The sequence below is a fragment of the Rhincodon typus genome, chromosome 17 (assembly GCF_021869965.1).
Source record: "Rhincodon typus isolate 14 chromosome 17, sRhiTyp1.1, whole genome shotgun sequence".
Lineage (NCBI taxonomy): Eukaryota > Metazoa > Chordata > Chondrichthyes > Orectolobiformes > Rhincodontidae > Rhincodon > Rhincodon typus.
Genome location: NC_063348.1, coordinates 24,703,327 through 24,716,336, shown reverse-complemented (window position 1 = coordinate 24,716,336; position 13,010 = coordinate 24,703,327). Strand labels below are relative to the sequence as shown.

Here is a 13,010-nt window from a genome sequence, read left to right as displayed (position 1 = left end):
CTCAGATTCTCCAGCATCTGCAGTTCCTACTATCTCTGTTCCTGTTGTAACTTCAGTTTCTCTTAGTTCCATTGGTTGTTCCACCATCCTTAATGAAACCAATATTCTTGAACTGGCCAGGTCAATTCCCAGAAAAGTCAGTTCCTTCTATATGAATTTATTTCATTACGTTTCCACTGCAGCGCCTCCATTTACAAAATCACTGGATTTGAAGTTTTTTTTTTAAAGTTCTATTTGGTATTGTTTGCATTGTATATAGCTGATTTTACGTTTTCATGTAATTGACCTGACTAATTTATAAAAGAAACTGCTTTAAGCTTATCATTTGAAATTTTCTCCTGCGTGTATGATTTCTGAAGCTAATGCTTTTGAAGCAAATATTGATAGCTCTGAATCATTGCTCTGTTGTAGAAGAAAGTGTCCCCATCCCACATGACAGCATACTTTGGTAGCTTTTTAGAATTGTTGGCATTTAATTGAATTAAATTAAAAGAATTTGAAATGTATGTTTCATACAGGTTTCACAAAATAAACTGAAGTTGGATCTTTCTATGATGTTGTATAATGTTTGAATATCTGCCACTTATTCATCTTTCTGTATTTATGATCCAGTTATAGTTTAGAGTTTTAATTTGTGAAATAAAATGATAGCAAAATGATTACTTATAAAGCTTTTTGCTATTGTTTACTCCAACTTAATAGTGTTTCGAAACATTGAGGTATTGATTTCTTACACTATAACAGAAGAATGCCAGACCATTTAATGGAGCTATATTCAATAGAAATTGATTGTGAAACTTTCCAAAATTATAAACTACAACATACTGGTTTAGTTGAGTGTTTCACAATTTAAGCTTCCTTTCTCTTTCTTTCGTGCTTGTGGCTTCAGAGTGTTGAAATCGTATTGGTATGTATTATAATGTGTGTGTGCGAATAAACAGCCTTATGTGATCTTAGATTTCTGTTCATATTTTGGCATGATTTTGAGATAATGTCCAGACTATTACATTAAAGTTTAAAGAGCCTGCAAGCTGATCCTCATAAATTCATGCTTTTCGTCCATTTGCATGTGAAGATTTTCATATACTGCATGATTGGAAAGTGAATTCCATAACACCTCTGTGAAAGGACACATTTTATTGTTTGAAAAACTTTTTGTAGATAGTTGACCAAGTTACTTTTTATCTGTTTAGTGAGGAAGTTAAGTTGTCTACCTCTGAAGATTTTTCTTCAAAATATGTATTATCAGAAAACTTGGAAATTCCAAAACTGACTTCACCATCGCAGTCTGGGTATGTGCATTCCATATAATGATGACTCTAACCGTGCCTGGTACTCTTCTAGATTTAACTTGTAGCGTACAGGTTTGGTTATACAACTTGCAATATTTATAAATGGTATGTACATGGAGGTTTGGATCTCAGATTGTTTGCTACATCATCTTTGTTACTGCTTTAAAGTCAGTTTTAATTTTAAAGCTGTTATTGAAGTCTTATTTCGTACAATAAATGAGATTTTAATTAATTCAGCTGCAGGAATTATGAGAATTTCAATCTCGGCTAAGGAAATTCCTCTTCGCTGACGTGGGGACAACAGTGTCAGTACTAATGGCTGCACACAAGTTGTTGTGTTTTATATGCAAACAGAACTTCATTGGGTAGCATGGGTGTTGTTCAAATCCAGAGGTTTTCTGAACTAACCAGTCACAGTAGATATAACTGCAGCTGCAAAGACTGAACAATAGATTTGCTTTAGATAGAAGTCACACTGTACTGACTATTGTATATTGAATTGTGCCATTTCACTTATTTCTCCATGCATTTGTCATTGGAATGAGTTGATTGTTTTAATCCTAGCTCTTGTACATACGAGGTGCTAAAACCAGATAACATTCAACTCAGGTAAAATATTAGAATATGTCAACTGGTAACTAAACAGAGATATGAAGTGTAATCTATCTTTAACACAAACTGTTTGTCAATAGCTTGAAGCCTTCTGAAGGGAATATGAAATCTCGAGCAAAAGACACCTTGAATGGGCCCGTTGATGATGTGACATCAATGGAAGAAGTCAAGTAAGTCTTCATTGCAGTCTATGCATTATATCGTGCAGTATCTAACTTTAGCACTCTATTTTCCCAGTAGTTTTGTACCATCTTTTGTAACGAAAAATGCAGTGGAACATTTTGTATAAATGATACAGATGTTTATGGTTGCTGAGGCTTTATTTAACTGTTATCTCCGGTGACTATTTTTAATACTTGGATAATGCATTATGAAACAACAATTATATTCACTTAATATTGAAACCTGAACCATTTGGAACATGATATTGCAGCCTTTCAGAAAATTGTTAAGATCCCTGTGGAGAACAATAACTTTTGAATTCCCAGGTAAAGGAATTGCATGACAAGATTTGAATGTTTTGAAACTTTACTGTAACAAACTAACATCAGCATTATCCTGAGTTATTGTTTCAGTGCACCACTTTGCACTTTTTTTTAAAAATAAAAGTGTGACATTTGCAATTCTGCAATCATCCGACACCATTCCTGTACCCAAGGAAGATTGGAAGGTCATGGCCAGTGCTTCCAGTTTCCCTGCTGTATTTCCCTCTAGATACTTGGATGCGTCTCATGTAAGCTTTGTAATACAGTCGGTTATGCTAAGAATGCGATTGTTGCATACATGCACAACATCACGTTGTAGAACATCGCACTATGGAAATAATGGGGCCTATGGGAAAAGCGGGGTTGGGGCAGACCACCAAAAAATATCACTTAAAATCGTTCAAAAATCACTCAAAAGCCTAACACAAAGGATAGCACAGTTTGAATAAATGTTTAATTCATGTCTAATAATGAAATAAAAGTAATTTTAACACCCTACCTTGACAAAATGTCAAGATGATTTGATGGAGGAGGTTTTGAGGTTGCTCTGTTGTTAATGCAGGGACTTGAGAGTCGTTGTCGTCATCATCATCACCTTCAGGTGCAGTTGTGGTTGCAGGGTTCGGGCGAAAAATAGTTAATCCAGGAGTGGATGGCTGTGATTCATTGTTCTGACTGTTTCTTGGTGGTTGGTTTAAAAAAGACATCCAGCTTTTGCTGCTTTGCCCTCTTTCTGCTTTCATGAAGAAGCTGTTCATAGGGTGCCAAATAAGATCTTGTTCCATGAACTGCTATCCTGCTGCGTTCTGCATTGTAATCATTGTCCTCAAAGAGCTGCAGCTGCTTCTCTGTTTCCCTCAGGATAGAAGACAAAACAGAAGTAGAAAGTTCTCGTGGTGCTGCATCCTGGACTACTACTACTTCATCTCCAGCTTCCTCTTCCTCCTCAGCGACAGGTTGATGTAGATCAGCTGTAGAGATGTCTTCACATTGGGACTTGAGCAGCTGCTCAACATCCTCACTCTCCACTTCTTCAAATCCAACTTGCTTTGCAAGATCGACACACTGTTCTTTGATTCTTGGGAGCTCCTCTGATGGATCAAAGCCTTTAAAATCTTGAAAAATATCTGGGAGAAGCTTCCGCCAAGCTGCATGCAAGCAGTCCTTACTGACATCACCCCAGGCCTCCATGATAATGTCAACAACTTCTTGATGCTAAAGCTCTTCCAAAATTGAAGAACACTTTCCTTATCCCTCTCAGTGGCTGCAATCAACTTCTTAAATGTGTGCCTTACATTATTAATTTAAAAGCTGCTATTGCATCCTGGTCCATGGGTTGAAGGAGTGAGGTTGTGTCTGGTAGTGGAAATCGCATTTTGATGTTTTTAGAAAGCTCACCGATGGTGGGAGTTTGGGTTGACGCATTATCCAGGATGAGGAGAATCTTGAAATCCAAACTTTTTTTCCTGCAATACTTTCTAAAAACATCTTCCAAAACATCAATAAGGTCAGAAAAAATTTGCCCCGTCACCCAACCTCTTTTGCTTGACTTAAAGTAGATACCTAGAGTAGCATTAAGGTAACCTTTCAAGGCTTGTGGGTTGGCAGCATGGTACACCACCATAGGCTTAAGCTTTAAGTCTCCACTGGCATTGGCACCCAGCAGCACAGTCATATGATCCTTTCCCATCTTAAAGCCTGGAGCATGTGTTTCATTCATAGATGTGTAGGTTCTTGATGGCATTCACTTCCAGTAAACTTATGTCATCCATACTGAAAATTTGATCTAAGTTGAAGCCACTGATGGAATCATGTTATATCCAACACAAGTTCAAGTTTTAGAAATAGCATTCCCCTATTCGTCAGTCATGTTATAGTCAATTTGTGTTGTCAGAACACGCATTATAGCAGAACTGACTGTATATCAACTTTTAAATTCGGACAGTCTATCTGATGTTTCATTTTAATAATATTTTAGCTTATAAAGTGTCTCAGCTAACTCTTGTTTCACTGACTTGGGTAGCAACTTCTTCCTCAGAAAACATGGATGGAAACTGCTGTATGTAGCCTGATTCTCAGTTGTATCATTAATCTGACATTTGTCATAGTTACCAATTTTGTACTTCACCTTAAAATTACAACCATAAATGAAACCTGGGTTAGATTGGCTATGGCAAAAGGCTTGATCAGTAACTTTAAGTAATGTCTGGAAGTTCAAAAGCATCAGCATGAAAGTGAAATAATGTCGAGTACAGTCACTAATGTAGAGTGTAGCAGTCTATAGATCCAAGGGTTGGACTCTGAAGAGAAAAGTACAAGACGAATAGACAAATTTGAAATGTGGGATCAGAGTCAAAGTTAAAAGTAGGAAGTTATTCAAGTACAGGCATTTAAATGAAAATCTGACATTCTTGACATGGGCACAATTGAAGAAGAAATGGAGGGTGAAAACGAGGAAGAAGAAAGATCAGGTGGGCAGATAACATTGAGTTGTGGACTGATGGATACTTGAAGAAAGCCAGAGAAGAAGCAGAATGATGCTGACAATCTCACTTTGGCTATGGTGGCAGCAAATGAAAGACCTTGCAGTTTTGGTCCCCATACCTAAGGAATGAAATATTTGTCTTGGAGATGGCACAGCGTAGATGCACTAGATTGATACTGGGGATGAGGATCTGCTTAAAATGGGCCTACAATCTTTGGAGCTCAGAAGAATATGTGATACTTTTCTTGTTACACAAGATTCTGAAGTGATTTGACAAAATAGACATTGCAAGGTTATCTCCCAGGCTGGAGAAACTAGAACATGGGGTATTACTTTGGGATAAGGGGAAAGACAAACTACAGTTTACAAACTGAGTTCTATCCTCTTTTTGCTCTGCTAATGCCTCATTCCTAAGGGGCAATCTGCATGACTATACTTGTGGCTATATACTTGACAATGTTTCCTTTACTATCTGTGCCATAACCTTTTTGCTTACAAGTAGGTCTTGATTTTCTTAAACTCCTTATGGTAGATATTCTGAAAGAAATGTTTTCCAGTTCAAATTTTAAATATGCATGTAGTGCGTAGCTTAGTTTGGAACTGACTCCTCTCCTCCTCTCCAGCCCCACCCTTCCCCCAAACTTTCTCGATGTGGAAAGAAAGATTGCAAGAGCGTTCAAATAAGACTCTATGTTCTTGGTTCACTTTTTGACTGCATGGTTAAGGTACATCGGTGTGGACCGACTGGTGAAAAATGAAGAAAGATTACATTGAATAAGGCAGATTTATGGGCAGAATCATATGGGAACCTGATTGATGTGTGCCACAGTCAGAAAAGTGGCAGAATCACGTGCGAAGGTCTTATCCCTATGTCGGGAACAACTCATGAGCTACATCACTTAACTAAATTCCAAACATCAAGATGAGATTCCCACTACGCAGTGGCAAGACACCTATTAAGTGTGATTGTTGCTTGTTCCCGATCATATTCACTGTAGACCTCACTTCATTAATATGCAGCTTTCTATCATACCACCTGCCATGAGCAAACTGGAAGGCAAAAAAACCCCAACATGAAAGGTGGGGGAGTTGCATTACTCATTAAGGAAAATGTCAGTCTACAGTAAAAGAGGACATCTTGGATGGCTGATCCAGTGAGGCCATGTGGGTACAACTCATGGATAAGAAAGGTGCAGTCACTCTGATGGGATTACACTGTTGAGTTTCCCAGTAGATGCAGGAGATAGATGTACCGATGTGTAGGCAAGTCATGGAAAAATGCAAAAACAACAGATTTATTTTAACTTCTCCAATACTGACGGTGTATTCAGTGGGCCAAATTTGTTAGATGCGTCCAGGAGGGTTTCTTGAAACACTAAAGATAGCCCAACTATGGAAGGGGCTATACTTATCTTGTATTGGGGAATGAGTCTGGCCAGGTGATGGAAGTTTCAGTGGGGAACATTTTAGAAACAGTCATGATAATTCTGTAAGTTTAAAGATGGTTATGGATAAGGATAAGACTTCACCTAAATTCCTAAATTGAGGGAAGGTAGGAACTGGAGAAGTTAGATTGAGGGCACCTGTTTGAGGGTAAATCTACAACTGATGCGTTGGAATCTTTTAAGTTGATCAGAGTTCGGGGCCAACATGTTCCCATGAGAATGAAACATAAGGACGGCAAGATTCAGCAACCCTGGATGATGAGAGATACAGAGAGTTTATTCAGAAAGAAAAAGGAAGTATATCTAAGGTTTAGGAAACCAAGATCACACAAGGCCCTTGAGGAATATAAAGGAAGCAAGATTAGGCCTAAACAAAGAATTAGGAAGTCTGAAAGGGACCATGTAATGTCCTTGGCAAGTAGGATTAACAAGAATCTGAAGGCATTTTATACATGTATTCGGAACAAAAGGCTAGGTAGGGAAAGGGCAGGTGCACTCAAGACAAAAGAGGGAATTTTAATGTGCAGCCAGAGGAAGTGGGTGAGGTCCGTACTGAGTACTTCACTTCGGTATTCACCAAGGAGAAGGGCATGGATGATGGTAAGACTAGGGACGGGTTTGTTGATATTTTAGAGCATGCCTGTATTGAGGAGGAGGTGGTGGTGTTGGGTGTCTTGAAAAACATTAAAGTAGATAAGTCCCCAGGGCCTGATGGAATCTATCCCAGGATACTGAGGGAGGCAAGGGAGAAAATTGCTGAGGCCTTGACAGAGATCTTTATAACTTTTAGAATTAGGCGAGGTCCCAGAAAACTGGAGAATAGTCAGTGTTATTCCTTTGTTTCAAAAGGTAACAATATCCAGGAAATTATAGGCTGGTGAGACTATTATTGGAGAAGATTCTTCGGGACATTTTGGAAAAGAATGGACTTATTAGGTATAGTCAGCATGGCTTTGTGCAGAGAGGTCTTATCTCCCAAATTTGGTTGAGGTTTTTGAGAAAGTAACGAAGATGATTGATGAGGGTACGGCATTGTATGTTGTCGACATGGATCCACGGTGAGTTGATAATTTGGATACAAAATTGGCTTGGTCATAAAAGTCAAAAGTAGTTGTGGATGGGTGTTTTTATGCCTGGAGGACTGTGACTAGTGGTGTTCCGCAAGGATCCCTGCTAGGATCCTTGTTGTTTGTAATATGTATATAAATTGGATGAGAATGTTGGTTGTCTGATTAGTAAGTTTGCAGCTGACAGAAAAGTTGGTGGAATTGTGGATAGTGAGGAAGGTTCTTAAAGGATACAGCTGGAGATAGATCAATTGGAAAGCTGGATGGAGGTATGGCAGATGGTGTTTAATCCAGACAAGTGTGCGGTAATACATTTTAGGAGGTTGAATGCAAGAGGGAAGTATAATAAATGGCAGGACCCTTAGGAGCACTGATATACAGGGAGATCTTGGGGTGCAAATCCATAGCTCCCTGAAAGTGGCAGCACGTGGATAAGGTGGTAAAGGCAGTGAACAGCATGCTTGCCTTCATTGATTGGGACAGTGAGTATAAAAGTTGGTAAATTATCTTGCAGCTGTTTAAAACACTAGTTAGGCTGCATTTGGAGTATTCTATGCAATTCTGCACCACACTACAGGAAGGATGTGGAGGATTTGGAGAGGGTGTAAAAGAGGTTTGCCAGGATATTGTCTGGATTGGAGTGTATTTGCTGTAAGGAGAAGTTGGACAAATTTGGATTGTCTTCACCAGAGCATCGGAGGCTGAGGGGTAACTTGATACAAATATATAAAATTGAGGGACATGGATAGGGTAGATAGTCAGAGTTTTTTCCCTAGGATGGAAATATCAAATGTTAGTGGACATACATTGAAGGTGAGGTGGGGAGGAACGTTTAAAGGAGATGTGCAAAGCAGGTATTTTGCACAGAGGGTGATAGGTACCTAGAATGTGCTGCAGGGGTGGTGATAGAAGCGATGTTTAAGAGACATTTTCGGCTAACACATGAACAGACAGGGAATGAAGTGAAATGTACCATGTACAGGCTGATGGGATTAAATTAGAATGTCTGAAGGGCCTGTTCCTATACTAAATCACCGTGTACCTGATCACCTCAATTGTTGCTTGCTGTGAAGGAATTCTGTATTGGAGACCAGGCATAAACATTTCTGGGCACACTGTATGGGCACGAGCCACATGCAGACAAGTCTATGGACATTTGCATTCAACATGTATCAGCCTCTAAGAACCCTCGTGACACATCTCCAATCCCCTTACAGCACATTTCCGCACTTAAATGCTGCACTTTGGTCCGCAACAGTAGCTATCATTGTAATGCTGCAGCAAGGATGCTTTGTGCTCAGGAGGACGCACCCAATTATGGACTGTACCAATCTGTGTCTGTTCACTTGCTGTCTCTCATTTTGACCCTACCTGGATGCTCACATCCACCCTAGCTTGCCGTGCCACTCATCCAGGCATCTAGTCTCATATTACTGTTGTATTGCTGTGCCATTTAGTGCACACGCATAGCCAAGAAATTTATCAAAGTTGTCAACAAACCCTAGTCATGTCAAGGGAGATGGCCTTGGTCAGGGGTTCCTGGTTGAGTAAGTCAGTGGTGGACTCCAATACCAGATCAGGCAGTTGTGTGTGATAGCAGTTATGGATTCTAAAAATAAATATCTAGGTTTATTACTGGTGGTGGTTAATAGATTTTTTAAAAACCCACAGGTGATTTGATGATTGGAAAAAAGCCATTTCGTAATATATGATAACACTTCCAAATATTTAAAAAAACTATGTTTAGCACTTTGCTGAACATTGCATGTAATTTGATTAATTGGAAGCACTACTGATTATTGGTCCATGATCATAAATGCAAAGTACCACAAGTACTGGGGGCAAATGCTGTTCGCTTGTGTGTGATAACACTTCTGGATATTAGATAAAAAGGATCTTGGGTAATGGAGAGCTCTTGGGGCGCAGTGATCATTCCCTACCCATGAACCCGCAGACCCGAGTTCAAGTCTCACCTGTTCCAGAGGTGTGTAATAACATGTCTAAACAAGTTGAATAGAAAATATATTTAAAATGAGCTAGAGTTCTAGCGGAGCAAGACCCACATGCTTTGGCAATATTAGGCTTAAGGCATTTCACCTGCAGAAGTCAACGTGTGGCAACGTGCCTACCCTGCCAAGGGAAAGAGGAAGTATAACTGAGGTGCGAATGCCAAAAGGAGAAAAATAACTGTTTCAGGTTGCATGACACACCTGAAGGTAAATTGCAGATTCAGGAGCTGATTACATGAGGGGACCACCCCAAAGTCCAAAGATGTACCACAGTGCTACTTCTACATAAACTATCGGAGTAGGTACACAACAAACTTCATCTTTCTGTAAAACAAACTCCAAAGCCTGTGGTTGAAAACCTCATAATGCATGGGCAATTTAATAATCTCTTGCATAATTTTAAAGCTGAGTATTTCTTGATTTACTGTGTGTTTTCATTGTCCTAGTACACCTTGTTTTTAATAAATGCACAATGTTTGGGGAAAGGTGTCTTAAACTACATGATAAATGCCGCAGATATCTGACTATATGAAGCTTTATGCTTTTCCTCTAACTTTAAAAGTACTTATAACTGTTTAACAGTGCCTTGACAACTTTTCCTCAGAGAAAATTTTTTTTCTTTAGGACAAGTCAACAAGTTCTGTCACCTGAAGCTTCGGTTAATGGCCCTGCATGATTAATTCTGTCTGCTGTTGTCTACTCCGGCCTGACCAGCTACTATCCAGGGGTATCAGTGGGGTTCACTGGAGGCACTGGGCTTCGGCCTGTCAAAGCCAGTCACTGCTGCACTAAATTCAAATGGGATCAGGACCAGCAATATTATCAGATTTTTTAAGATGGATGTGCAAAGAAATGTTTGAATGAAATGTATAAAAGAGGGTATTACATGTTGGCAGATACAAAGAACTCTTGCGTGCATTTGTATCAAATACATGTTCTTATAAATGGGATGATTAGTCCATTAAATATCTTGCCACTCACATGATAATTAGTATTGTTGCCATAGTTAAATGGTTATAAGTGTAGAATATTTTATAAAAATGTGTATACTTAAATCTGACACACGTAATTAAAGTATACCAATTGGAACACATAGTGTGACCAAAGTGTTTAGAAATTTTCATACTTTTTTTCATCTTGTAAAAAATTTTAATTTTGTGTTTCTTCCAAGTGGGCAGAGTACATTGTAGAAGTGAAATGCAAATGTAAAAGTGTTATTTTGATTGAGTTGCCTATATTAAACTAATTGCTAGAGAAAATTCTAATTGTAAATGTTCACTAGTGGCTCTTTGCTTCAGGTTTTATTTGTAAACATTTCTTGAATTCTAGAACATTAGTATTGAAAACTCTTTGATATGGAGTTTAAACATGTTTGTTACTGAAGACTAGTTGGTCATTTAGTATATCACTGAACAACCAAAAGCATGTTCGCCCCTCTGGATTTTACATTTTCAGACCAGCAGTTGTTCAAAGCAAAGGTAAAGAACACATGATTAGCCTTGAATTGCATGTGGCTTCTGTGTTTCTCTTTTGCTAAAGGTCTTCATTGCCTGAATGATTTAAACTATTTTAATTTAACTTTTTAAACTTCAATTGAACCAACTAATTGATTTGTTTTTAATGTAACCCCTTCATTTCAGTTGGCAGGGCAATAGAAATTAATCAGGGTGAACTAATAACTGAGCACTTAATGTAACATTAGTTTGCTAAAAGTGGCTGTATTGGAATGAATCTCTAAAGAGTGGCGAAGAGCCGTAATTTGATAGAATATGACAATAACTAAAGTTAACTCGAACTTTTAAATTCAGGGATTTGAAGTGTAATGTATGACAGGTTGACTCTTATTCATTGGGACCTTACTGTACTGTTAATAGAAGTGGCAGCTCGTATTGGGTTAAGCTAAGACAATTTTGAAGTCATTTGATAAAGTGCCTATGGTACTAGTTTAAGTCAGAAGAGAGATTATGATGCATGATAAATTTGTGGAAGAAATCTTTCACATAAGAAAATAGTATCTGTTCCAGGAAAGTAAAATGAGATGTCCATTCATCTATTTGTGTGGCTTATTCTTTGCAGCATCTATAGTAACTGTATATTGTTGGACCCTCTAAGCACCTTAATACATTCTAAGTTAATGGAATAGTTTATGTCATCTTCATCACTGGTTTTAAAAAGACAGTTTGAGTTTATAGTTCTACACGTCTGTATTTGAGGAACAAAAAAAATCGCCAAACGAAGCAATGCAATTTTGTGATCTAACTAACTGCTTTGGGACAATTACATTCAGCTGCCAAGTCTTGATTCACCACTTAAACTTCTGAAATAGCTGATCATAGATACTTGAAGATTGGGATGTTGAGACATCTTTATCAGTAGCAATCAGTTAAAATTGATAGGATTGTAGGTTTCTTTTTATTTTAAGTATTTTGAAAAATTGGAGGAGGAGGGGAGGAAATGTTTCCAACCCATTGAGAATAGTGATGGTGTTTGGCTGCTAAATAGAAAAAAAAACCGGTTCTGTCTTGACAATCTTCACTTGCAATGTTTGTGTGTTTAGTTGCATGTAAACATGGCAACTATCTTTTTTAATACTGCGTTAGGATGGACATTAACCACTCACGCAAGCAAATACAAAGTGTAAAAAGTCTTGGATTCTTACTGTCAGAGTATTCTGGTTGTATGATACATTTTGCATTTGTCCTATTTCAGATGTACATCCAATATACAATGTAAATATACCTTGTTAAAATTAATATGCCATTAGTTAAAATTTGCAATAAAGTGAATTGCTTAAGTTGTACAAAAGTGAATTGTTTAAGTTGTATGATCATGGCAGCCCAATAGTTATTAGACAGATGTTCAGTGATGCAAGTAATTTGCAAAAACTTCCATAATGCCTGGATGTACCAAAAGAAACCCTCCCATAATTGTAGGAACAAAATATTGCAGATCTGAACATCTGAAATAAGAACAGTAATTGCTGGAGATACCCAGCAGATTCTGGCAGCCTTTGTGGAAAGAGAAACACTGTTAATGTTTTGAGTTGAATATAAGTATTTCAGAATTATGAAATGCCCACAATAGACTTGCCAGCACCATACTTGAGCTTGTTATTCGAAATTTATTCACGAAAGTGTTTGCAATCCTGTTTTATTTCATAAGCAAATTCAGATTAACCACGCGTAAAACAAACAAAAATGACCTTCAATAAGGTGACACCTTTTGTAAGATGTATAATGGTTTGATTTAAATGTTGGGTTGGCAAAATAAAAAAAACATGTATGAAGCGTACAGCTTACTTTGTACTACTTAAAAATTGAATGGATTTGATTGTTCAAAGGGATCTGGAGAGTTTTGATTTGCATACACAGGCTGAAAATTGTTAGGAATATTCCATGCAGTTGCCTTTATAAATTTCTGTATTCAGAGTAAGGTATTAAATGCTTGTGGAAGTTAGTTAATTAGTTACCTAAGTAGTGAGATAAAGTGTTTAATTTAGTGTGACACTAAAAATAGTGATAATGTAACTTAAAATCGTACATATTTGATCTTAATAGTGATAAATTAGTTTTGAACAAGTAAAGAGGATAGCCTCATGGTATTTTCGTTGGACTG

General features: G+C 37.8%; 1 protein-coding gene across 4 annotated transcripts in view; it reads left to right on the top strand.

Moving 5' to 3' along the window:
* ppp6r3 (protein phosphatase 6, regulatory subunit 3) overlaps nt 1-12,200 on the top strand; it is a 132,468-nt gene extending 120,268 nt beyond the window's left edge. For 3 of the 4 annotated variants that reach the window (XM_020523499.2, XM_048606876.1, XM_048606875.1), the window contains 3 exons: nt 1,194-1,292; nt 1,985-2,074; nt 10,020-12,200. In XM_020523499.2, coding sequence (XP_020379088.1) covers nt 1,194-1,292; nt 1,985-2,074; nt 10,020-10,071 — 241 coding nt within the window. In that variant the 3' untranslated portion in view covers nt 10,072-12,200. The remainder of the gene's footprint in view (nt 1-1,193; nt 1,293-1,984; nt 2,075-10,019) is intronic. The other variant, XM_048606877.1, reaches the window with a different exon arrangement.
* Nucleotides 12,201-13,010: the final 810 nt, after the last annotated feature.